The following is a 26,339-nucleotide window of genomic DNA, read 5'->3' as shown; positions in this document are numbered from 1 at the left end:
GCGCATGTGCTAGAGCAGTCATGCGAGTTTTAATGTCAAACAACACTATATAGCACTGCTAGTGTTACTGTTTTTTAATTCAGTCATAGGTAGCACTGTATGTGTTGTTTTTTAGCATGAAAACATGTAACCCCAAAAAGTTTTGCTTTTAAAAATAAATAAAAATTCACATGGCAAAATCCACCCTATAGGTAGGTAATTAATAAAATGGAATACTAAGATTTAAAGAGACGTTAACCACCTCGCCTTAAGTATTTCGCCGTTCTATTCAATTTTTCAACATAAACTTTTATAGTAAACACAAGATAAACATATTATTTAGATGGTTAAATCCACTAAAGAGAAATAATCCATTCAATAAAGTTAATTACGTGGATGATCAAGCGGCAAGAGTTTTTATTTCTCGAAGGTAAGCTAGAGAAGCATTGTAGCAAGATACATTTGATGAATGTTTTTTTTTTTAATTTAAAATGTCACCAGTCACGAGTTCTGAAATATCCGAATATTCGCTAAAGATCATGATGTCATGTAAGGTTTATTACAGACATAATCCAAACATTGGCACTGTTTAATGCGTTTCACGGCTGTTTATTATAAAACAATTTTATTTTATAGCTCCAGACTATTTTCAAAATTATGAAAGAGTTCGTCTACAAAAGTCTAATTTTTTACATTGACTTAAATAATATGTGATTACTCAGTTAGTAAAAAAATGTGAATTAATTTAAATCAAATACGGTGACGTCATATGGAGTCCGTGTAATATATTTGGGCACCATTTTATGTAACTATTTTTTTTTAAACTGTGTCCAACTAAGCTTGGCATTTTAGTCAGCTACTGGCAAAATTCACTACAATTTGACTGTTCATATTCAAAAGTGTGTGAAATAAAACATTGCTTATTGATTTTTCAAAAATAATGACGCTACAATGAGGATTTATTAATTATAATCAGACAAATTATATAATATATAATATAATATAATATAATTTATTTGTGTTAGGAATACATAGTATTTTACACACGTCAAAATGATAACAAATACATCAAATAAAATCATCAAAATTATTATTCAAAAATTCTTCAGTCGAGTAAAACGATTTCGAAATGCAATACTCTTTTAATTTGTGCACTAAGATTTTTGCATCCAGTTGTTTAATTCTGTATGGAAGAACATTAAAAAACTTGATGCCGTAATAATTATTTCCGTGTCTTGATCTGTCTAACCTTAAAATATTGTGACTAATCTCACAACTTCTTGTGGAGTAACAGTGATAAGAACTGAGCGTGCGATACTGAGCTTTATTTTTCGTGATATACTCTACACATTTACAAACATATAAACAAGGAAATGTTAAAATCTTTAATCGGATAAAATGTGGTTTACAGTCATCTCTATAATTGATGTTTGCGATAATTCTTAAGATTCTACGTTGCAACTTAAATAATCGTACTGTTTGAGGAGCATGTCCCCACACAATGATGCAGTATGCAAGATGTGATTCTATCAAAGCATAATAAGCGGTTTTAAGGGTACTTTCTGTCACATTATTCGCTAAATTTCTAAATAAATACGTATTCCTGCATAATTGTTCAGCTATGTTATTAATGTGGTTATGCCAATTAAGAGTGGTATCAACATAAATTCCCAAGAATTTCGTTGTTTCAGAAAAACCATTAATACTATTATTATTATTAAACAATTTTAGAGTAAAAATTATTTTCACTAGTTTGCTTTTATTTGAATGCAATTTATTGGCTAATAGCCAATTTTCGATTTCACAATGATATTTATTCGTATGTAAATTATTTATGTTAGCAATTGAATAGCCAACCGTTATATCATCAGCATATAAGACCATATCCGCCTGCGGCACAAGAGAAGGTAGATCATTTATATAGATCAGAAACAGAAGTGGTCCCAAAATTGAGCCTTGCGGCACACCATGAAGAATCATGCGCTCATCAGATAATGTATTATTTATTAGGACTTTCTGAGTACGATTATTTAAGTAAGATTTTATCATTAATATACTATTTGTACTGAATTGATAATACTTTAGTTTTTTTAAGAGAATTTCATAAGAAATGGTATCAAACGCCTTGCTCATGTCAATAAATAGGGCCTTGTAATAGTTACAATTTTCGAAAGAATCAATAATCTTATCAATAAATGCGAGAATAGCATCCTCAGTGGATCTTCCCTTCCTAAATCCAAATTGTTTATTAGTTAATAGTTTATGAGATTCTAAAAATTCTAACATTTGCAAAAATATAAGTCTTTCAAAAATTTTTGACATAATGGGTAGCAATGCAATTGGTCGAAAGCTATTGTTGTCAAAACAGTCACCTTTTTTATATATTGGTATAACAATTGAGTTTTTTAGGCATTTAGGAAAAGTATTTGTCTCTAGACAATAATTGAATAATTTAGTAAACGGGGATATTAAAATGTCTTTTACAGATTTGATGATCTCCCCACTTAACCCATAAATATCTTTGCTTTTCAAATTTCTTAACTTATTGAACGAGTCTCTGACATCATTATGAGTCACTTTATGAAATACGAATTTATTGTCCACAGAACTAGTATCAAATGTATGCATAAAATCTATTGGATCCTGTGAAGTTGAAGGCAGAAATTTTAATAAGTTTTGCGATACATTAATGAAAAAATCATTTAATTCATTAGGGCTCGACTGAGGAACTTTTGGGGAAGGCTGTTTCCGGTATTTATTAACAATAGTCCACATAGCTTTAGGTTTGTTCTGGTTTTTTTTAATATATGTGTCATTATGTGTAATTTTAGCTTTTTTTACAGCTGCATAATACATTGCACTGTACTTGTTTTTCCAATTTTTCAGATCAGAAGTTTTGTATAAATTATATGCTTCCCTTAAGAAATTAAGACATTCTCTCATTTTATTTAAATCATTTGTATACCACGAATTGTTGTATTTATCTTTCTTCGAATTATAATTGATATATTTCTCAGGAAAAGCATTAACATAACTGTATAAGATATTATTTAAAACCATAGTACATTTATCATTGGGTTCTATATCAGTGTCAAGAAAATCCCAGTCAATCTTAGATAACATATTATAAAATACGAGTTTACCATATTCAGTTATAGGTCTCACAATTTTTAAATTATTATCTATAATACAGTCATTACCAATTTTTAAGTTTAATGCAACTCCTACGTGATCAGATAAATTGAGATTTAAAGGATAAACCTGAAATTTATCTTTTGGAATGTTACTGAATACATTGTCTACAATATTTCTAAATCTAGTACAGAAATTAACACTAGGTATCAGGCCATAACTTTCACATAAATCGATTAATGACATTGTATCATTATTATATTCATTAAAATGGACATTGAAATCTCCTCCGAGTATAATATTATAGCTATTATATTTTAATTTATTCAGAAGATCGTTAACAATATGAAGGAATTTCTTAATATCACTTTTAGGTGATCTATAAACAGTAACAATAATTAAATTATATTTGGTCAGCTTAATACCTGTTAATTCACAAATTTTTTCCAAAGACATGTCCTTTATCCAGGGTAATGCAGTGTACTCCATGCTGTTGTTGATAAGCTGCATTACACCTCCATGGGTGTGAACCGATCTCGCGAAGAAAGATGCTGTTTCAAAATCACAAAGGTGCTTATTATCACATTCCAGTGACAGAAGCCAATGTTCACTAAAGCACAAACAATCGAAATTAAGTTTACTTAATGCCGCTTCCAATAAGTTTATTTTATTTCTTATACACTGAATGTTCTGAAATAATATTTGAAACGTATCACGGTTCCTTAGCACTGTATTTAAGTATTCTAATCCTTGACTTGCTGATGTTTCACTAAAAAAGATCGGACGTTGAAATCACGGATACACACTGAGTCTGGCCAGATTTCGGGGTCGAGGATCTTGTCATATAATTCCAAAGGAACACCAATACTAAAAGACGAATTGTTACCTTTGTTTTCAAGTTTATTTATAATCACTTCTTTTTGAATGCCTGCACATCTTAAATGATTCAGTACGTCCTCACTTGTGACTTCCTTACCTTGTAATCTTCCAATGTAGATCCACTTACGTCTAGCGACTCCAGTTAATTTAGAACCCACTGGTACTGATTTTCCAGTACCATAGGATACTTTCGCTTTAGCTTTGTTATTCATATTATTATGTTGCCCGTCAGTTTTTTTCTTTTGAGTAAATACTGTCCAGTTGTCTTTTGTTCTTATATCATCACTACTTAGTAAATTGGAAGTTTCATCAAAATGTCGATATTTATCTTTCGTAACATCTTGTATACCATCCACCCTGGATGTGGTTGGTTGACCCATATTTTTTGCTGCGCCTAAAGATGCTTCTGCAAGTTGCGATTGACTTTTAATTTCAAAAACAGGAATTTGAAACTTGGAATGATTTCCTTGGAATAACTTTTGTTTATTTGTTTCGGAAAAAGACGTACGTGTAGGCTCCACAGTTGTTTTTGTTAATATTGACGAAAAAGATTCCTTATCAGCAGATTTTCTTATGTCGGCTAACTGCAATTTCATCTCCTGAATATCACTCCTTAGTGACTTAATTAAATCATTTTGATCTTTAATTGTTATATTCTGTGCCAGTACTTGATCTTGGCAGCCTAACAGTGCTGTTTTGATGGACCCTAGAAGTGAGCATATGTTTGCTCCAGCAAAGCGGCAGTCATCACAAAACCACATCAATTTGGTTCCTTCTTGCAATAATTTCAATTCGCTTTTCTTCAATTTTGAACACTTGATATGTACACTATTATCACATACACCACTGCATGAAATAAACTCATCTGCTTCTTGTAAAACTAGCTTACAAACGAAGCACACAGAAACTCTGTTTACATCGTCGGCCATCTTGCCGTGCAATAAGGATTATAAGTAAATATATTCTACCACCAAGTAGGCCATTATCATTATAGAAAAAAATTTAGAGCAAATAATAGTCATTTGGATCAATAAGCGAGACAATAAGTACTCGCAAAATATTTTCTGCACGTGCGATCTACAACATTTTTCATGTCAATACACATTTAAATTTGATGAAAAGTTTTAAAAATTACTAAATTATTCGATCAATGACGAAATGACCGTCGGATTTTTACTTGCCGAGCGTAAGCCAAGGAAGTATTGTAATCGAGTACCTACATCGAACGACTAGATACTCATATGCTTTTTCGACATTTCATGACCCCTAGAGTACGAAAATAATGGTCTGCCGTTCTGTCTGTCTGTTTGTCTGCCATCAGTCAGAATTTTTATTAGAAAGATAATCTCCGAAATTATTGGACCGATTGTTCCCAAATTTTAAATGTAGGTACATATTTTAGGAATATCATGTAGTTAGTAAAAGGCTAATTAAAATTTGGCTAATCGTTCCCACCACCAAAAGTTTGACGTCGTCTCCAAAATTTACATTAGTAATATTATTTGAATTTTATAAAATAAGTTAAGCACTTGGGGTTTATGAATCTGCGTTGAGTTTTTTGGAATAAAATAAAAATTGTGGAATAACATTTTGCATATTAACTTTGAAACAGCGAAACCGAATGCCTGGAAATCTTGCAAACCTTTTAAGGTTTTTTAAGCTTGGTAAATCGTTACTTAAAATTTGTTCATTTATGTCCTCGCAAAAACTGATGAGGTCATTTTACATGTTAAATTTTATCGGTTTGATGGATGTGTAATTTATAAATCCGTGTTGAGTTTTTACCTTTGGCATCCATTTTTGGGAAAAAAATCAAAATTGTTTAAGAACATTTTACAATTTAACTTTGAAATTTCAAAACCGAATACTGTGAAATCTTGCAAATATTTAATGGAAGCATGACAAATCGTTAATCAAAACTTGTCCGGTTTTTGAGAAAAACCTGAGTGTGCCTAATTAACGAGGGTTTTCCTCTGCTTTGACGAGACAAAATCATCAAATTTCATTTTTTTTAACCGTTGATGGTTGTAATCTGAACGTTTCGAATTTTTTCGAAGTAGGTACTATATAAATAAATAGCCGAAGTCAAACATGTACTGGAAAACTGAAAATATGTAAATTTTTCCCTTTGGTTATCTGCTTTAAATGAGTATATTTCATATTGTCCACATTTACGCGGACAACCCCCCCTTGGAAAATCAAATTTTAAAATTTTTCAAAAAAGTGGGATTTGCTGGACTATACTTCAAAGGAGAGGGAAGTTCTGCTGCAATAACTTTCGACCACTTTTTTATGTTTTTTATATGTATCCATTGCACATTTGAATTTCAAACTTTAAGTTTAATTTTGATATTCCATACCACACATCACATCACCTAACGTAAACGTTAAAGGAATTATTTAACATTTGTTTTCATATTTATTAGTTAGGGGAGGCCTGTCCAAAACCGTATAGCTAAGCGGAAATGTATATATCTCTGTAATAATACACAATAGAATTGTCAAATCAACATTTTTATTGACCAGTCTCATCAGGTACATAATTGTAAGAACAAAAATCGAAAGATGTAACTTATCTACGAAATAAAAATATTAAAACAAAAACACTTCTAATTACGGTTTTACCCCGTGAACTGTCCAAAACCGTACACAATATACGATTTTGCCTCAACATTCACACCAAACATTTAGTGCACAAAAAATCATCAAGATCATCGGAATCGTAACCTGTACAACCTTCATAGGCCCAACCATTACAGGAAGTACACTGTACCAACCCTCATCCATGCGACTTTGACCATATTTTTCAAGACAGTACAAGCAAAGATCTTTACTATCTCCAGTTTTGCTTTCTACTTTATCTTTATTTTTTTTTCTTGGTTTCTGACAGATTCAACTTTGTTTTTTTAATTTTCGACTGCGAATTACTTAGAAGCTCGTACGATTTTACCCCGTACGGTTCTGCCCCAAGGTAACCTCAAATGAACATTTTGCTCACCACAACAAACACAAAAAAAATCGGTTAAGACAAACACTGAAAATAATAGTAGAAACATATACAATGATATCGTAAATTACGTACTTACATTGAATTCCGTTAACGGTATACACTTGCAGTGGTTATTTAGTTAATAATTAGATTACAGCACCCGAAAAATATTAAATTTATTTAATTTTGTAACGAGCGTGGCAGCATTAACAAGTTTTTGTCGACAAATGGCTCTTATTGGTAGATCCCATTGACAGAAGTTTGAGTGGCAAATTCAAACAACCAGCAGTTCTAAGGGCACTATACGGTTTTACCCCGGTGTACGGTTTTGGACAGGTCTCCCCTACTCTTGTTTATTAACAGTCGCGTCCAGCAAATTGAATAGTGATTTGTAGTAGTAATGGTTTGGCGAACTGATTTAGTTAAAATGACAGAATAATATTGTGTTATTATTTTAACATTCGGAGTCAGTGTTGCCACGATTTTTAGCATATTGGCATGCTTACTTTTGCAGGAAAATGAGCTTTGTCGGACGTTTTTCAGTTCTAGAAAACCGTTCATAATGGACAAAGACATGAAAAAATATGTTCATTGCTTGCAACAATAAATTGTTTATATGTACATAAATCACCTGCAATAGGTATATACCTACAGAACACTAATCTGAAAAAAATGGTTATTTCTAGGTTATAAGTACATATACAGGGTGTTATTGAAAGGTACGTACAACAAAATTGACAGTTCTTCGCGAGGTCAAAGAAGTCTGAAAAACTTATTTTGTGTTATCAAAATTATAAGGGGAAAATTAACCCTTATCCAACCTTTTTAGACGCTACTGAAAGATAAATAGGTAAAATTAATTTATTTTAATAAATCCTAGCAACTGTAACAATAAAACTTTTGTCAAGACTAAATGTTGCTATAGAAACGAGAGATGATGTTTTTATCAGAGGAGTACAACGAATTTGGACATAAATTTTAATAATTTTTATCTCTAAAAGGAGAACACTTTTACCTGAACTTTTTTTAACTTTTAGCACCCATACTTCAAGACCAATTGCCGATTTTATTTTGTACGTACCTTTTAATAACACGCTGTATATGTAGAATATGTTATTTCAGTTTTAAATCGCCAACATTTTGCTAAATATTGAATTAATCTGAGTGATTATAAAATATTTAAGATATCTAATATATTTTAACACCTTATCAAAATTAATGATTTTTAAACGAAGTACCTACAATAAAATTTAAAATAAACCATTGTTGGGTAAAGAAATCATTATTAGACTAAAACACCGAAAACACATTTTTTTATGCACGCGTTTCTCCAAGCATGTTGGCACTATCTAGACAAAAAATCTAGACTAAAATTTAAACTGAATTAAATGTCTAGATGACCGTAACGTGGTGGGAGAAACGAGTAGAAAAAAAAAATGTGTTTTCGCTGTTTTTTTTGGGCATTATCCCACTAAGTCGTCAAAATAGATTTCTTATTTATTAAACTCAAGAAGAGTTGTTTTGACTAAACTTTAATAAGACACAATTCTTGACTCAGTAAAGAAACTAGTAATTAAAAGTTTACACCAAAATATTATAAGTATCTAGGTACATTATTAATTTGCAAACGAAATAATTTTGTTTATAAAAAACTGTTTCAGAAATAGATGCTTCAGTAAACAAAGTATATTTAGTATTTTTTTACAATTTAAAAAATGTAAGTTTTCGTTGTGTTTTGGTGTGGTACTGACATACATTTTCTCAAACTTCTTTTTATAAGCAAAAATTCTTCAAAATAATGCAGTCTGCTATGTACCTAATGATTCACAAATTTTTTTAGAAATCCAAATGATTGTTATTTAATTTCTCTTTCTGTAGAAGATATAGTGATATCTGAGTAACAAGTTCTGGCACATGTCTAGGAAGGAAGGTGGTGAAATAAGTATTTGTTGAAAAATCGTCTACTAAGCATATAGAAGTTGAACGCTGACCAGCTATTTTTAGTAGCTTCTTAGGATAATATTTTTTTAATTGATGATTACTGATTAGTCAGTATCGTTCTTTTCTTCTTGTATTATGTACCTACTTTTTAAATTTATTCAATTTGTGCTTATACTATTCTTTTACTTGCACTTTTACTATTTTGATTTTTGTTTTTATACATAGTTCTATTTTAATTATGACGATCAGTTTGTGCACACTGAATGACTGATAATTTATTTTCAAAGATCATCACTTCTACAAGGAAGGCCATTTAGTCATATTATTTATGTTATTAACATATGTATTTTTTATTTCAGTTACTCCTCGTAAAAGAATGTCAGTCTTATTCACTAAACTGTACCATTTCGTGCAATAATGGCACAAAAACTTAGTTATTACTAAATAATATACCTAAGAGGGTACTATACTATATTATAGCAGTTTACTTTTAGAAACGAGGAACGATAATGAAACAAATAATGACACTAAAAATTTTAAAATGACTTAATTATGCTCCTGTATTTTATCTACATCAAGAAAAGAATATGAAAACAAGGGCAGTTCTCCAAAAATATAAATATTTCCATAACCCTGTGTTGGTTTAGATCTACGGATTTTTTTAAAGTAAGTGTTAGGTAGGAATTGTAATTTGTGCCTAAGGTCATGAAAATCTCTTATGCCTATGCGTCTCATCAGAGGAGCAATACTTAATAACTTTCAAATATTAAACTGTTATTTATGTAAACATTTTTGTGGCAGTTCTTGTGTCTTGCTCTTGTATCCTTCAAATGAAAATTTATTGAAGGACAACTTTTGGTAAAAGATGTACCTTCTCACATACAAGTGTATACAACGTTGATTCTTAGTGGTACATACATTGATAACGTGCAACGCTCAAAATAGTGGAACTAGAGAATACAATTTATTATAAAGCACATCAAATAATAAGACTGGGACATTTTATTCAAAGATTTTTTTGTGTCTATATTGTGGTGAAGAGCAAAAACATGGAAAATCTATTTTTATAAAATTCAAAGGAGGTGTAGAAATAGTACAATATATTTCAATTATTTCGATCAACATTAATTTGTAAAAATTACTTATCTGAACCTGTTCGTTATAGATATTAAGATTCGTCTAATAAATTTTTGAAGGCCAAGAAACCTACGTTTACAAGTTTGTTAAATATCCACACGAACAGATAATTTCTATAATTACAGTTAGTTAATTGCAGGTCAAAAAACACTCATAGAAGAAACGTGTTGAATAACTGATTTTACTAAAGATGTTGGCTTCTCATCGAGAGCTGAAACATTTGACCTAGTAGGTAGTAAAGCGGGTGAAAATTATCAGAAAATTATTTTCGTTAGTCCCCAAAGTTGTGCAGGTAAGCACACCGGCTCAACACACAATCGGCCAGCTTCGCTGATAGGCGTTGCCGGCGCCCAAGCCCCTCCCTTAGGCGTGTCGTCTCGAACCCCACCCCGCGAAATCCGTGTGATCGCGCGGCTGAGGAGAAGAAAGGATCACACAGTTCGCGTAGAATGCCCGCCCAGGTGCTCACGAGGGGACCGGAGGTAAAAACAAAAGTTGTCATCGACAGGACAGAGGGGAGAATCGCGGAAAAAATGGCACATTCCTTTGATAACGTCTCGACGGAGCGGTCAGTCGGCTCCGAACAGCGTCGCCGTAGACACCGCCGATAATCAATTACGTCCAGAGAGTGAGGAACGCCTCTCGAAGTGGGAGCGACCAATCTGAATGCTTTCGCCGCATATCAAAGTAATCTTGTTAAATGTGAGTCAAAGGGATCTAAATATTCATTCTGTCAAAACAGCTTGCTTCTGTGCCGGCGCGAAACTGCCTCACACCTAGTGAAAGTACACGGAAGTGCCCGAAATGACGACATGTAGACGCTCACGCCGCCCCCGAGCCCGCCGGTCGTAGCGGCGGCGGCGGAAGCGACGGCAGTGTTCACGCGCGCACGTTGACGGTGGTGACCCGACCTGACCTGACACTGCGGTGATGTGGTCGAGGTGATGGAGGATAACTGCACGATGAGGCCGTGCGCCACGGACTTCAGCATCGCCGCTATCATGTCCAGACATGGGAGAGCCCCGCGCACGAGATGCAGGGATCACCGGCAAGGAGATCCGCCGGACTCGATCTCGCCGCTGGGTAAGAACTCTTCCTAGCTTAACGTTAATAATAATAGTACACAGAATTGTAAACATATGATAATGTGGGATTATAATAATGGAAAAATTCGCTACCATCTGAACTGAGATAAAGAACATCTACCTACTTGTGAAAATTAAAAAAAAAAATAGCATTTGTAGTAACCTTGCGTTGAACAAAGATATTGTAGACCCATATTTATACCGACGGTACAAGAGTAAAATAGTATCAAAATTGTCAACGTTGAAGAGTATTGTCATTAGAAAGTTTCTATGAAGAGTAATCGATCAGTTACAAAATTTTCGCATAAATCTATTTCTGTTGTGTTTTTGTTATTCGTATAAGCAATCGCAGAAATGGTTACTTAGGATAAAGTAAATAGATAAAAGAAGTTAAAGTGCGTTTTTAATTAAAGAGAAGGAAATATATGATTGAAAAAACTGACGAAAAATAAACAAGTAAAAATAATGAGAATATAGCACGAATAATAATAATACTAAAGAATATTATGTAGTGTGTAGGATGTCGGTATATGAACACAATATAATAAGTACAAACAAGTTGAAATAAAAACATCAACAAATAATAATAAAAAATGCGAATGTCGTATTACAGTTGAAATAAAATGATTCTTTTATACTGTCAGCAAGTTGCATGAAAAATCCACTTTACTGAAATGTATTAAATATTTGTATTTGCAATGCATTTACCTCAAACAATAGTTTGTCATTAGAGAATGAGTTATTAATTTAAAACAATTGAAAATGCGACATTTGGTGTTTGTACAATATATACTTCTATATTTGTATTTCGGTTTCATGCATGCATCATGTCTTAGTTAAAAAGCATTTTTTTAGTCAGGGAAGTCTGGAATGTCACGTTGTGATGAAGTTGCCTTATAAGCAGACCTGGACTTGTTGTCAATTTCTAGAAATGTATCGTTATCGTTTATATAGACTTGTTTAGTTTACATAACCACACAACAAGCATGTTGCAGAAGACGTTCAAACCTGCGATTACCTCTTATATAAATGTGAAGTGCATCGTCACATTCAGTGTTTCACCAACAGTAGGTGTTATAACATCTGTGAGTGTGTTCATGTGAACGTGGTGTCTTGTGGTTGTGTAAATAATCCAGATAATCTTACTACATCTGTGATAAGTAGATATGCAGCAAAAAAACAATATAGAAAATAACTACGTTGGTGGAAAAGTACATGCTGTCTATTGTGTTTTTAAAATAGGTAATTAGGAGCTGAACTGAGTTTCATCTACTGTGTATAGAAACTGTATGATTGTGGACAAACGTCTTTGTTTTATACAGTTCAATGTTTTGGAAAGAATATCTGGACCACAGTAAGGACTGCTATTTTTGCTTTTTAAAAAATGTGATGTCAAAATAACCATAGTACTAAGTAGATGCATTGACAATATTTCTGCCGTTATAAGAACTCGTTACCACAATTATCAGTAATCATTGCCTAGGCCACTGACTATTATTTTGTCATGGTATTCGAGAGGAACGTATGGCGCAGAAGACAACTATGCTAGCAATTATGAAAACACTAAACTGAAGTAAAAAAAAAAGTATAAACAGATCGTCGACTTTTTTTCTAAGAAACGAGATACAGTAAAAAAAGCTTGTGTCGTAGAAGTTGCTAAACGCTTCTTTTTACTGTATCTCAGTTTTAACAAATAAAATCGAAAATATATCTACTACGATTTCTAAACTTTGCAAGCTGTAAGCAGTGGCAGAAACCGCGTTCCAAGATTTCCATAAATAATTGAAATACCTATTGATAATAATAAACTATTTAAAAAAACTGTCCTCGCATTATATTGTGAAAGTTGTGGACAGGTTACATTTAAAATTTCATAACAATAAGAAGGTATGTTAATAATGGAGATATTACATTGTGAAAATGTATCTATTAACAACACCATAATAGCCAAACGTAACGATTCTTCTTAAATATAACAGAGAAATAAGGGACAATAGGAGGTTCAAAGTTGAAATAACAAAAATTCTTATGATCTTATTTTTAAATGTTGGTCATCAGCGTATTCGAAACACAATTGTTTAAATGTTAAATATCTGGGCAAAGTAGATGTTTTGTTAAGAATATCTCTCACATTAGGGTACAAAAATATTAGATCCTTCTTTAGACGACGCCACATTTTATTATCATGAATTAGCCAACAGTTAGATGAGAAAGCTTCCAGATTCTGGAAATTACATTGGATGCAGAAACTGAAACAACGATTAGAATCTTAGACCGGTTACGAAATTGTTGATAACTTTTAGGTACCCATAGAGATCCTGGAAATATAGCTACCGTATTAGAGAAATTTAAAACTTCTGTTTGTAAGTGTGAAATTATTTTCGACGAAGAGTTCAATCAGGATACCTATATAAAACCATTGACCACAAATTTTAAGTAAAATTATATACAAAATTGTATCAGACTACTGCTATAAGCGATGTGTCTCTATCAGCGATACTAGATAGTAGAATGTCGAACAGTGTGAAATTTATTTCACACCAATAAGAGTCATTAATTATTGTTATATCAGAAAATATTTGTTATTTGCATTCTCTTACTTGATTTGTTTTAATCTGTGAAAAATGCTGGTAGATGTGATTTAACGAATTGTAGGTTATTTCCAGAATCGTCCCTTGCAATTTCGTCTAATTCATTAAAACGGTTCAGTCAATTGTAATGAAGGTATCTATAATTAAATTATAGACGACGCTGGTGCAAAATTATCTTGAAGTGCTAATTTTGCACTCTGTATTTATTATTCAAATACAAAGGTATAATAATTAAAAATAATTTCAGTTGACAAATTACGAACTAAATGGGCAGATATTATAGTAGAGAGATTTACTCCTTGATTTATAATTTAACAACACCTACTCCATAAGCCAGATTTGTTTTAACGCAGCATTGTGATGAAGCTTTAATAGTTTCAGTTTGTTTCTTATATAGTTTTCACTTTACCATATAGTGAGGTAAAGTGGAGCGAGTTACACAATTTGCGATATAGGTACTTTTACTACCACTGAAACATGAGTTTTATACTGCATAATTGTTCGTAGGTATATTAAGTATAGACGATTTACTAAATACAAAGTTATGGAAACGTTGAAAATTTGAAATCATAAAAAATAAACTGCAAATGTCAGCAGTGATGGTACTTTTCTCCAGTTGTTCCTAACGTCATAAATTTATCAAATACGCTCAAAAATTAAATTGCAAGTCACATAAAAGGTATGAAATATGATTTTTCTAGGAACAGCAACACAAGTAACAAAACTTTAAAAAGCAGAATTTAATTTTGCTAAGTAAAAAATAGAGGTTTTCAGACGCATAAATAAAACTGTGAAACAATCTTTGAATATTGATTTCTAATTTAGGTATGTAGGTATCTCATGACATGACAACTACATTTAAAGCACCTACACTTTGTAAGGAAAAAAGTAAAAAAATCACAGAAAGTTCTTTCGTTCCATCTGGTTTCATTAGTGGATAAAAAATGGGACAGGCAATAATTTTAGTAGGAACTGTACCTTAGTTTTTCCTACAGTCACTACTTATTTTCTTACTGCCCTTAATGTGATATATAATTATTAGTAATACCATTGAATGTAGCTTGAAAATGGTAAATGTTGAATATGCTCCTTCACCTCTCTTGCTTGAACTTCCTCAACTGTCCATATACTTATACTTTGTACGTAGAGTAAACATCAAAAGTAACAAATTATAAAAGAAGAGGGTAACGAAGTTGTTTTTCGTAAGGTGCAACATCTACCACTCTTTCCTAAAGTTCATGAAGTAAAATATGTTACTACTATTTTTGTACTTTTACCCACAACAAGTAGTCAGGCTAGGCTTTAAACTTGTGCGTACCCTAATGCGAGACATCATGAAAAGTGCCTTCATAATTTGTCTCAACTTTACAATACATCCGTTTCGGTTTTCAATGTGACACCATTTTTAATAATATGCTTGAGTGCACTAGGCACATTTATTTCAGCTAAGCAGTATAGGGTATAGAAATAATTATGGAGTAACTTAAAACTGCAAAAACTATAATATTAACAAAAATCTGATTAAATCAAATACATACTTGTCTTGATTTTACTTTTTGTTTACGGTGTTCTGCAACATCATTTATTTTAGATCCACCATGTCATCTGCAATTTTTTTAAATGCAGTGATCTGATTGTACATAGTTAAATGCATCAAACTGCTGCAACAATTAATACCTAAGTATCTGAAGTTCTTGAAATACATCACTGATTTCGAATATTTTATTGTAATTTGGTTGTAACATAAAGTCTAAATTTTTCACATTACTTTATGTTTAATGGAAGTGTCATAAAGTCAAAATATAAGTCGACTATTATTTAGCAGACATTTACAATGTTAGCGAACAAATTAAGCTCATTCATTATTCACGAAAATAGTTATAAACGTTTTTGTAATATACCTATTTAAGGGTGTTTTGTAATTGGTTGGAAAAGTCTGTCACGTGATATTCACAAAGTATAGGTATAGTTTAACTTTTTTACTTTAAAGTAGATAATACTTAAGCAGTCATGTCACAATAACCTGACAATAAAGTAGACAACGTCAAAAAAGCGATATGTAGGGGAAGAGGGCCCAAAGCGGGCACCATAAGGAAAAATATTAAAAAAAGTAGTTTATGGATAATCTAGATCCTTTAAATTTTTATATTATAATGCTTGATTTAACCCTTTTCAATGATGCATAACTAAAATTGAAGAAAGTTTATTAAAAAAAAAGTTAGAAGCAGATAACTAAATCTTTACAACTGCCCGCTTTGCCCTACGGGGAGGCCTAAAGCGGGCATTCAGCTAGGGCAAACCAGGCAATGGTTAAGGTTGGCGTCTGGTTCGGTTTCGCTCTATACTAAATACATTGAAAACATTGTCGGGGTTTCCGGAATTGCATTTTAGAAATACTGAAGTCTGCAACCAAACCAGAAGTTAAGTAAGCTCATTTTAATAGATTTTGATTTTTCGAGAGTTATTTACCTCAGTCATGGATTTTTTTAGGATTATAAATGGTATCAAAAGAAAGCTGACACTTTTCCCCAGAGGACCTTCTATCTCAAAATGCAAACCTCTTCAGCACTTCGTCAAAAAATGCATCAATGTGCCGATTCAAGTGTGATGTAAAAGTTGCTCAACTTTATATATTTTTTTTTTGTAAAAACTGTAGACTAGATATGAATATAAATATGAAGGTCCCCTGGACTGAAGTTTGGTAATTCGAAATATAATTTTTTTAAAGCGATATATCTCGTGAAGGACAAACCGGACAAGTGCCCGCTTTGCCCTGCCCGCTTTGCCCATTTCGACAATTAAAATTGCAAACAACATCTAAACTCAAAATGATGCGACAAGTGGCAGTTAACTGCTACCTTATGGTAGCCGAATAAACACAAATTGACTAACGAATTTCATTTTTAGCTTAAAAATCACAAACATAGAAAAAACAGATGTGACACACTTTGCAATATTTTTCAAAACCATGTGAAAATTATTTATTTATTATAGCACATAATTGGGTACTCGCAGAAGACCCGGGCGACTGATGTGAAGTATGCGGGGGGGGGATGCACTATGTCCGCGCGGTTAGGGCGCACCATCTTTTGAAACGTCAAAACTAAAGAGAGTGCCCGCTTTAGGCTCTATGCCCGCTTTAGGCCCCCTTCCCCTACCACCTATTGAAGAAAAACTACTGAGTTAAATTTACAAGTACTTTATTAATTAGTGGAAATTGTTATGAATATTAACAAACAGTTTGACTCATGTTTTGTAATCTTAAAAGTGAACCTAAACAGTCGGTTCAGTAGTTTCATAAATTTGTCTTATTAGGATTTGTTCAATAGAAAAACGGAAACACGAACCCCGCATTTTTGCATTGTAGTTGTACATAGCATGAAAACTTGAAAATAGATTTTCATTAAAATGACCCTAATACGTCTATTAATTATCACTCGGCAAAAAAGGGACTCTTTGTTAGTGTAAAGATAAAGTTTGCACTTGGGTATGTTAATATTCGTAAATTTTTAATTTTGTAGTACAGAAATTTTACCAATAGATAACTCATAATAAACAGCCTGAAGACTACAACGATATATAGTTTTCTAGCAGGAATTTGCATGTGAAATTTGGCAAACTAGTATTTTATAAATCAGTTTCAGTTCATTTTATCCTACAGAAGAAAATAATTACGGGATTGTAATAAAAAAAGTACATTAAATTCGTTACATATTGCTTGCCCAGTAACAATATATAGCGTGCAACAATCAAGAAAATTAACATGAACAAGTGTCAAAATAATTATTTGCAAGCAATATGTAACGAATTTATGTATTTTTTTTATTAAAATTCCACAAGATGACTTTTTGAAAACGTATTGTTTATTTAAGACTTTGTGTTTTTTTTTTATGTAGGACTTATTATTAATTTATCGCAGTTTTTTATTGAATGTTCAGAATAAATCGTGTTTTTTCCTATAGAATACTGTAGGCAGTACCTACTGTAAAGTTCACTTTTTCTGATCATTAGTATATTAGCTAATTAATTGGGTTGTATGTATTAAAATCTGTCAAGTATACCTACCCAACAATATTTTATTTAGTTTCTGTACTGAATTCTCTTGTTTTTGTACCGTATGATTAAAAAATTTCAGATAACGGGATGAGGGCACGCACGTAGGGAATGATAGATAGCGAGCTAATACTGGAAAGAAATATCATACGGTAGTTTTTTTCTTTGGCCGTACCTTCATTTTAGATATTATATGCGAAGGCATAAAACAAGTGCCAATTTTTTTTTGGAAAAATTTATTGAACACAAGTTTTTATATTAATCATACAGTGGGATCAAAAATTGTGGAATAAATTATATAAAAATATCAGAAATACAGTGTGAATAAACTATTCGCGCAAGTCAAAGGCACTGAAAATATTCATGACACTTGCGATTAATTGTCCCCTGGCACCAGATATTTATATGATAGGAACCATTTTTTGTTTTTTTTTTATAAGTTTGATTAAAATATTGTGTGCTTTGAGAGAATGTTAGATTTAAAACTAAATTAACAACTAGGATGAATACAATTTGTATCATAAACTGTTGTTTCCATAAATATTTCCATGTATAGTGATTTTGAAAAATAAGTGATGAAAAACTTCACACAAATGCTAAAAAGAAAATGATGATAAATTAATTAATTAAAAGAAAAGTTCTTGTGTTATATAGAAAAAGTTCTAGGCGAGTTATATTTAAAATTTCATATCATAACTCTATTAATAATGAAACCATGAAGATATTAAATTTTGAAAATGTATTGAAAACTCCATGCGCGAAACGTACCTACATCACGACATGAAAGTTGCGTTTTCGTTGTATTTTCTAACTTTTTTACGAAGTTTTAAACATGCATACCTAAGTTGATGAAGCGGGCCACCGACAAAAAAAAAATAATGGTAGAAAATATAAAGAGTCGGATGATTAAGTAAAACCTATCGCCCAATCAACCAAAAATTTCCACCGGTGATAATTTTTATTTATTTCTCCTGTTTTCTAAAATTTTACAGACTTCATGGTGTTGATGTGGTTATTGGTCAAACCAACAGACAAAAAATTTCTAAGAAAAATACATAGGTATACGAAATTTTTTTGCTAGTTAAATGCTTTAATAAAGCTCGCGAGTATGTCGAGAAGTTATTTATAAAATGGTGAATCTCATAAGTAAATAATTTTATAAATAACTTTTCGCTCTTTTAAAAAGTCTAACGGAATTTATTTTCGGTAATTCACCTACATTTATTTCTGGTAAATAATGTGTTAGAATTTTTTATTTAATAGTTTTTTTTCTACTAACTTTAGAAATATGTTTATATATATAATGTTACCTACTCCAGCGTATACAAACAAAATATGACCGTTATTTTGAGTTGAATCGATGTTCATACACATCTGAAAATTTTGAAAAATGTAAGCCCAATACAAATAAAATCTTAAGTAACAAAAGGCGTGACATTAGAAAAAGTAAACATGAAACAAATATTTCTAAAATTAATATTTTTAAATTATTCGGAGAAAATATTTTATGATTTAGCTTTTAAATAAATGTAATTAACCACAAAATCTAAACAAAACAGTTAAAATTTCGTGTATGATGTTATTAATTATTAGAAAACAATTCATATCGTAACACCTTGGTAATTCATTCAATTTTTGGACGCTACAAAGAAATATGTAGTGGCACTTCCAAGGCAACTCAGTTGCAACAATCAAAGAAACCAGGTGTTGTTTAACCAAATCAAGCATTTTTTCTGTGTGAATATTGATGCTAGAAAGTAGCAAATTTAAAAATTCTGTACCTTATCTGTTTTTGAGAAATGATCATAGTTTTAGACTAGAATGGTTTACGTACTTATTTTTTGCCATATAATTCAATCATCCTGTATACTCAAAAGTAGTTAATTGTGGCCACCCACATCCATAATCGTTATTAATTATATTAAATTTTAACTTGCGAATAATTTCAAGTAATTGTTTTAATTTAAGTATTTGGCTGTTAATGGATAACTAATTAACAATTTTTGCAAGGTTACAGTACAGTTAAATGGGTGTGAGAAAAGTTTTAATCCGATATTAATAACGTGAACACTGTTGGGCAGATTAAGACCTAATTATTTGGACTACGTATTATAATTTCAAATTAGAAAATTAAAAAATAATCGATTTTACCAAACTTGTAAATAATGAATAGCTGGTATTTTTTAGAAACTCGTTAATGTATTATAGACAACACAATTGTAATCGTGATCAATTCATTTTTTATATAGTAGAAGCAATCTTTTCTTTAGATTTGCAGTCAATGATACATTAATTATTATAATTTCTTGGTTTCAAGTTTCTCACGTTTATAATTTTTACTATTTTTGATATTTAAAGAAGAATATATTTAAAATGTAATTATTTTCCTTTGATTCAAATCTGGAGGAAGAACTTTGTTCTAGAGCATACCTACTTGTGTTGTATGTATGCTAATTAAAAGGTGATTTATAGCAGGAGTGTGCCAATTTTGGAAAAGTGTTAAATCCATTTATACATTATATTAAACAAACTGACGGATTTACACGTATAAAATATTTGATAATTTGGCGTACGCAGAGACTTTGATTGTTTAGTTTTGTGAAATTTTCCACGTTTGTTGAATAATTTACTGCCTGGACGAAATAAACAATTGGACGTGCAATTGGGTAAATATTTTCATGCGCTTACAGTTAAATACTCAAATTTAGTGTACGACTTTGGCTAAAACTGTTTCGATGTTTATCACAGATCATTAGCCCGATAACGATCATTACTGTTATATGCTGTGACTATAAAAATAACCTCTAATTTTGTTCATTTTTAAACACCTTTGTTTATTACTATTTTTTTTCTCTTTGAACTTGTTCTTTGTGTATCATAAAGTAAATCTGTAATAAGTGGAATCACCTTTCCTCACCTTCGTTGAATGTAAACAATTTTTACAAGTGTTAAAATAATTTTTCGCATCCGAGTTGCTTTTAGGCTGTGAAAAAACTTCAGAGTATAGGAAAAAAAACATCAATCGATGGTCCATTAAAGCTTTATAATATCATTAAAACACCTCTAAGTAGATATAATGCGACACACTATAAACAGCGGCGTTAAAAGGGTAAACTAACTTTGATATTGAGCTCGCATTGAACTATAGAATATTAAACTGGTTATCACTTAAGTTCATAGTGTGCTACCAGTGGAGGAAGAGTACTTTCAGCGAACATATTTTTATTAAATTAGATATGCAACTAGATAATTCATTAGCAAAGAGAAGTCGAGAGGTGTTTTAGTTCGTCTTTTGTTGTTCTAAGTACTTCCTATGATTCTGCCGGAAATGTGTGAAATTAATAACAATAAGGACTATACTAACAAATTTTTCGCATATGCTGAATAACCTAGTTACGAATGAGTTGAAATGAATGAAATAAAATAAAAACCAAGATAATTATTATAAAGTGCAAAAAAAAGTCTTCTATATAATTGGGACGAACAATCAAGCTGTTATTTTGAAGTAATTTTAAAAACTTTCTGGTTTATATTATTGTTAAAAACTTTTCATTGTTTGTGCAATAGTTTCATCGACTTAAAATTTAACGCTTAATGATAAAAAAAAGGAAAACAGTTACATTATATAAAGTATACAGTGGTTATGCACGAGAAATTCTTCACCCAAAAAATTCAAAACGCAACCCACAATACAACTGCATTCTTTGACATTTCAAGTTGATTTAGCAATTTCACAAAAATGGATTTCTATTACATTTTTGCAATATTATAATAGTAACTCCCTTTTGTGCCGGCGCTAAATCAAATTGAAATTGCTCTTCATTATAGTTTTTTTCTTAAGTAAAACATAATTAGCTCTTTAGTTCTGATAATTTGGAAATAAAAGTAAATTTTAAGTTAAAATGAAAAATAAACAAATTCAAAACAAATGCTCTTCTGTACGGATGATGTTTTGAATGCAAACGTTTGTCTGTAGGTATGTATATTTTGCATCAATTTTGCCGAAATGTCAATTTTAATGTGGCATAGTATCTGACATTGCGTCAATATTGTTATGATCGTATGAAAATACAAAGATGGTTTTGAAATTCTATTTCTGGTTGTACCTTGAATTTTTTAGGCGCGAAGCTTCTCATGAATAACCCTGTATAATAGATAACACTATAGTAATATATTCGTGCTTATAAAACTAAAGTACCAGTTTGTTTTCACACCACTCTGTTAGCTCTTGGGTATTTAATCATCAGGTTCACATAAAATATGCCCTTGTTTTAGCACCACTCTACTTAATGCATTTCTAAATTAACCACTAATTTTATCGAATCATTATTTGTCACAAATGTTTACTTTTCGAACATGCAATTTTTACATTAATTTGGACATCAAGGGTGTAATTTTAATATTGGGTGTCAATGGGCAGCCATCACTGTACACGATAATGGAATCAATGATGAGTCACGTGAAATTAGAATCATAATAATTTTTCATGAAAAATATTTATAATTTTGAGAAGTTGCTGAATACATTATGAAATATATATATTGCTCATTGTATGTGGTAATTTAAAATTAATTCAGATTCATAAATATTTTTTCGATTTTGTTGTTGTTTTTGTTGTAGAGATTATGTAGTTTCTACATGTATTCAGTAGTTTCTGGTTTGTCAGATTACGAGTGAATTTAACTTGGAGTGACTGATATTTAATTTTTATAGATATAAATTAATCTTCAATAGTTTTTTAAAAATACTTGGGACTTTTTAAATTACTGTAATAATTCGGCCAACATTGCAAGTGTTTTCATTTCACATTAGAAACAGTGATTTCATTCGTTCTTATGCATCACTGTAACTTTCAAATTATTCTGCTAGAAAAAATGAGCATTATAGTATAAAGAGTATTGTATATTTCAGTACTTAAATTGCAAAATGTTACTTAATTTTTTTCCCAAAAATTTAAATATGTATCTCACAACTGCAGGAGTAAAATTTAAATAACGGAAATGACGTCGTCTCATTTGTTTACCATATTCATCATATTCCTAGCATACATACCTATAAAGTTTGACAAGAATCGGTCCGGTAATTTCGAAGAGTATCTCTCTAATAAACATTAACACAAAAAGACGACAGACAGATAACAGACGACAGAAAAACGGAAACGTGAAATCTACTTTCTCATATTTTAGGGGTAATGAAACGTCAAGAAAACATGAAAGTAGTCATTCGTTATATTATTATGTACAATACCTCCTCAACTTACGCTTGGGAATTAAAAATTATTGCAACACAAAAAAAATATTCTAATTTTCAAAAGATTTCTTCAAAAAGCCAACTAGAGGTAAAATGTAGCCTTTTTAGAAATATAACTATTTATTTTTTAAAAACAGTTTTTTAAACTCTCATCTTCATAGGGCTATATCCAGTCAAAGAAAAACAAAATTTTACTTATTCTTTTGCATGTAGTATATTCACAAGAATGTCACTTCTTACCTTCTTTCTAGGTGAGAAATGATATTAGGTTATATTAGAAGTATAAATAGGAACTGATAACAATTCAACTGCCCACTGCTTCTAATGGAGTGACAGTTAAAACTGTTGTGATAAACTGATAACATAGTACGATTTTTATTTTCGCAGCGTACTAAAAGGAAATATACTGATTTCAATAAAAATCCGAACACCTCGAAGGAGTTGAGCCATTTTTTCTTATTATCGGATCCGATATGGGTACAGTCATGGAAGAAATGATTAAAATTTCAACAAAAACCATTAACGTTATCTTACCCTTTTTACCTTTTGAAAACAACGTTTCGTCTAGCAGAATTTTGCTTTGCTAGTTGATTTCCGTTAGTTATGTAGAAAATTTTAGGGCTATCGCGTAGAAAACAAAGTAAAAAATGCCAAAACGTCATGAGCCGGTTCATTTTCATCAAATGAGTAAGTTTCAAAAAGGCCGCATTGTCGGTATGAGAGAAGCCGGTTTTCAATACGGCAATTGCGGACCGTATAGGCCGTAGTGTTCCAACGGTGTTGTTGGAGGAGGTGGTCTGAGGAAGGAGTGCATGAGCGAATTCCTGGATCTGGTCATCCTCAAAGAACGTCAGCGAACGAACTGCTAGCCTACGAGACAGACGTTCTACTTGGAGCATAGGATCTCCATGCCATCAGTTTATGGCCGAATAAGGTCGTTTCAGTTGCGTTCATGTCGACCATTTCTTTGCATCGCATTGACACCAAGACATCGTGCTTGCATTGGTGCAACGAGCGAGCAAATTGGGACCACGAATGGAATCGGATTGTGTTTCCGCGGTTTTATCTTTGGGCTCACGATGAAGGTGTGATGGTTTGGGGGACAATAACGCAGGGTGGCAGGTCCCCTCTAGTTTTCACTCAGGGAAATTTAAATGCAAGAGGATACATTGATACAGTACTGGAGCCGATTGCAGTTCCTTACCTTAGAGGGTTAGATCGACTCCTATTTCAGCAAGACAATGCACGCCCACATACGGCAAGAGTCACAACAGAGTACCTTCAACAACATAATGTAGAAGTTCTCCCCTGACCTGCTCGTTCACCAGATTTGTCACCAATCGAATATGTGTGAGATATCATGGGCACATGTCTAGATAACTTGCAGCATCCCCCAAATAATTTAAATGACCTTCGTAGGCGCTTTGAGGAAGCTTGGGACGAAATCCCACAGGACACCATAAACCATCTTCTTTCAAGTATGCCTCGCCGAGTAAATGAGTGCATTAGAAATCAAAGTGGACCCACACATTATTGAATCAATTTTCTATTTCACAAGTTTTAGGCCTGTTATTTTAATCATTTATTTGGTTCGATTTAATGCACATTTGGTGAAACTTTCAGTTTTATCAGTCAACTAATTCAAGGTGTTCGGATTTTTATGGAAATCAGTATACACATTTGTGGCGTCGAGCCGCAGGCTATTTTCGAAGGACCATATTTTTACCGAACACGGTACGAACACAAAGAAAAAGAGTATAGTTATTAATAAAGATATATTGCTTATAAATACATGTCAATCTGTAGAACAGTTCGCGATGACTACGTGCTTCGTTCTTGTCTTGTTCTTGTCTTGTTCTCTTCTCGTTCACCCCTGAGGTAGTACCGTTGCAGGGTGGGTGGAGGGGTGATGTCGCTGTTGTGCAGATCTGTACATATTGTAATAGCATCCATCGACCGACTAGCATGATTTCTCAAGGTTTCAAGAACCCAAAAAGTAGGTTCTCGTTTCTGTTTGTCTGTCTACCTGTCTGTCGTCTATCTGTGTTGATTTTATTAGACAGAAAATCTCCGAAACTACTGCACCGATTGTTGTCACATTTTATACGTATGTTAGGAATATCGTGTAGAAGGTAAAACACTAACTAAAATTTGGTTAATCATCACCACCATGATGACGTCTTTTCATTTTTTTTTAGTAAACGCCATTTAAGTTTTATAAAAGAGCATACTCCTAACTTGTGGTTTATGAATCCGCCTTGATTTTTAATCTTTGCCATCCAGATTTTCGCAAAAAAAAATCCAAACTGCATTATCGACACAGTGTTCGTGCCGCCAAAATTTTTAATTACTATCACAAACGTCCTTGATTCTCATGGGTTATAATTTTTCCCATTAGGCAGCTTCCTACGTGCGTAATAGTCGCATTCTTTCAATGTATAAGCATAAACAATCGAAGTTAGGCATGTACTAATAATATTTTTTCCCCTTGATTATCTATTTATATATTTTGATATAGTCGGTGTCTGTGCGGACTATGCCTTCAGTGGCGCAAGGGCTGCGGGAGAGTTATTTACGTCAAGGCTTCTTTACCTGTACTTTTACAGTTCATGGATATCTTTATCTTAACTTATAGGGGTTGCGAAAAATAAATAAAATTCACAAAATTATTTTTTTTATTTTTCGAGAAAGCTGTATTTGTTCCAATATATTTCAAAATCAAAGGTAGTACACTCTAAATGACTTTAGAACAATTTTTTAGATATTCTTACATGAAAGGAAGGTCAAGATTTAACTCTCATTTTGAAAAATAGGTGATAAAAGTTCCAGAAATTGTAGATCAGTGAATGACAAGAAATTTTTAAACATCTGATACCTACTATTATCTGTATAAAACTAAATATCTGCTAATACTTTGCAGTGGTTTTCTGTAGCCTATAAAAATAAAATATATACATACCTACTTGTACATGCTAAAAAATAATTGTCACCTAAAACTACAATATTAGTAAATAAGTACTTCAGTATTTTCAACCGTATGATTAATAAAATTTTAGACAAAGGGAGGCTGAGATTACAACACATAAGCTTATCGTATTTTTTTCCAGTAAACATCACTTTTCTATTTATAATGCCCGACGTGCGCTGATCACAACCTTTTTTAATCTAAAATTGTACGCCGGTAAAAAATTTCTGACTTGAAAAGGGAGACAACTCAATGAAAAACTGCACACTGAGATTTCGACCTAATTTGGTCTCATCAGTACAGCACATTTCAGCATTCGGCAGAGCTGTCTGGAAAAT

General features: G+C 31.9%; 1 protein-coding gene across 2 annotated transcripts in view; it reads left to right on the top strand.

Moving 5' to 3' along the window:
• Positions 1 to 10,654: 10,654 nt before the first annotated feature.
• LOC135146303 (T-box transcription factor TBX20-like) overlaps positions 10,655 to 26,339 on the top strand; it is a 96,755-nt gene continuing 81,070 nt past the window's right edge. Inside the window, exons 1-2 of one of the 2 annotated variants that reach the window (XM_064078465.1) lie at positions 10,655 to 10,744; positions 10,800 to 11,140. In XM_064078465.1, coding sequence (XP_063934535.1) covers positions 11,002 to 11,140 — 139 coding nt within the window. In that variant the 5' untranslated portion in view covers positions 10,655 to 10,744; positions 10,800 to 11,001. Of the gene's footprint in view, positions 11,141 to 26,339 lie in introns of both variants that reach the window. The other variant, XM_064078472.1, reaches the window with a different exon arrangement.

This window comes from Zophobas morio, unplaced genomic scaffold (assembly GCF_036711695.1).
Source record: "Zophobas morio isolate AGI-343-1 ecotype UQ-CSIRO unplaced genomic scaffold, CSIRO_AGI_Zmor_V1 ptg000005l, whole genome shotgun sequence".
Classification (NCBI taxonomy): domain Eukaryota; kingdom Metazoa; phylum Arthropoda; class Insecta; order Coleoptera; family Tenebrionidae; genus Zophobas; species Zophobas morio.
Note: the sequence above shows the minus strand (reverse complement) of the source record. Positions and strands in the feature narration are given on the sequence as shown.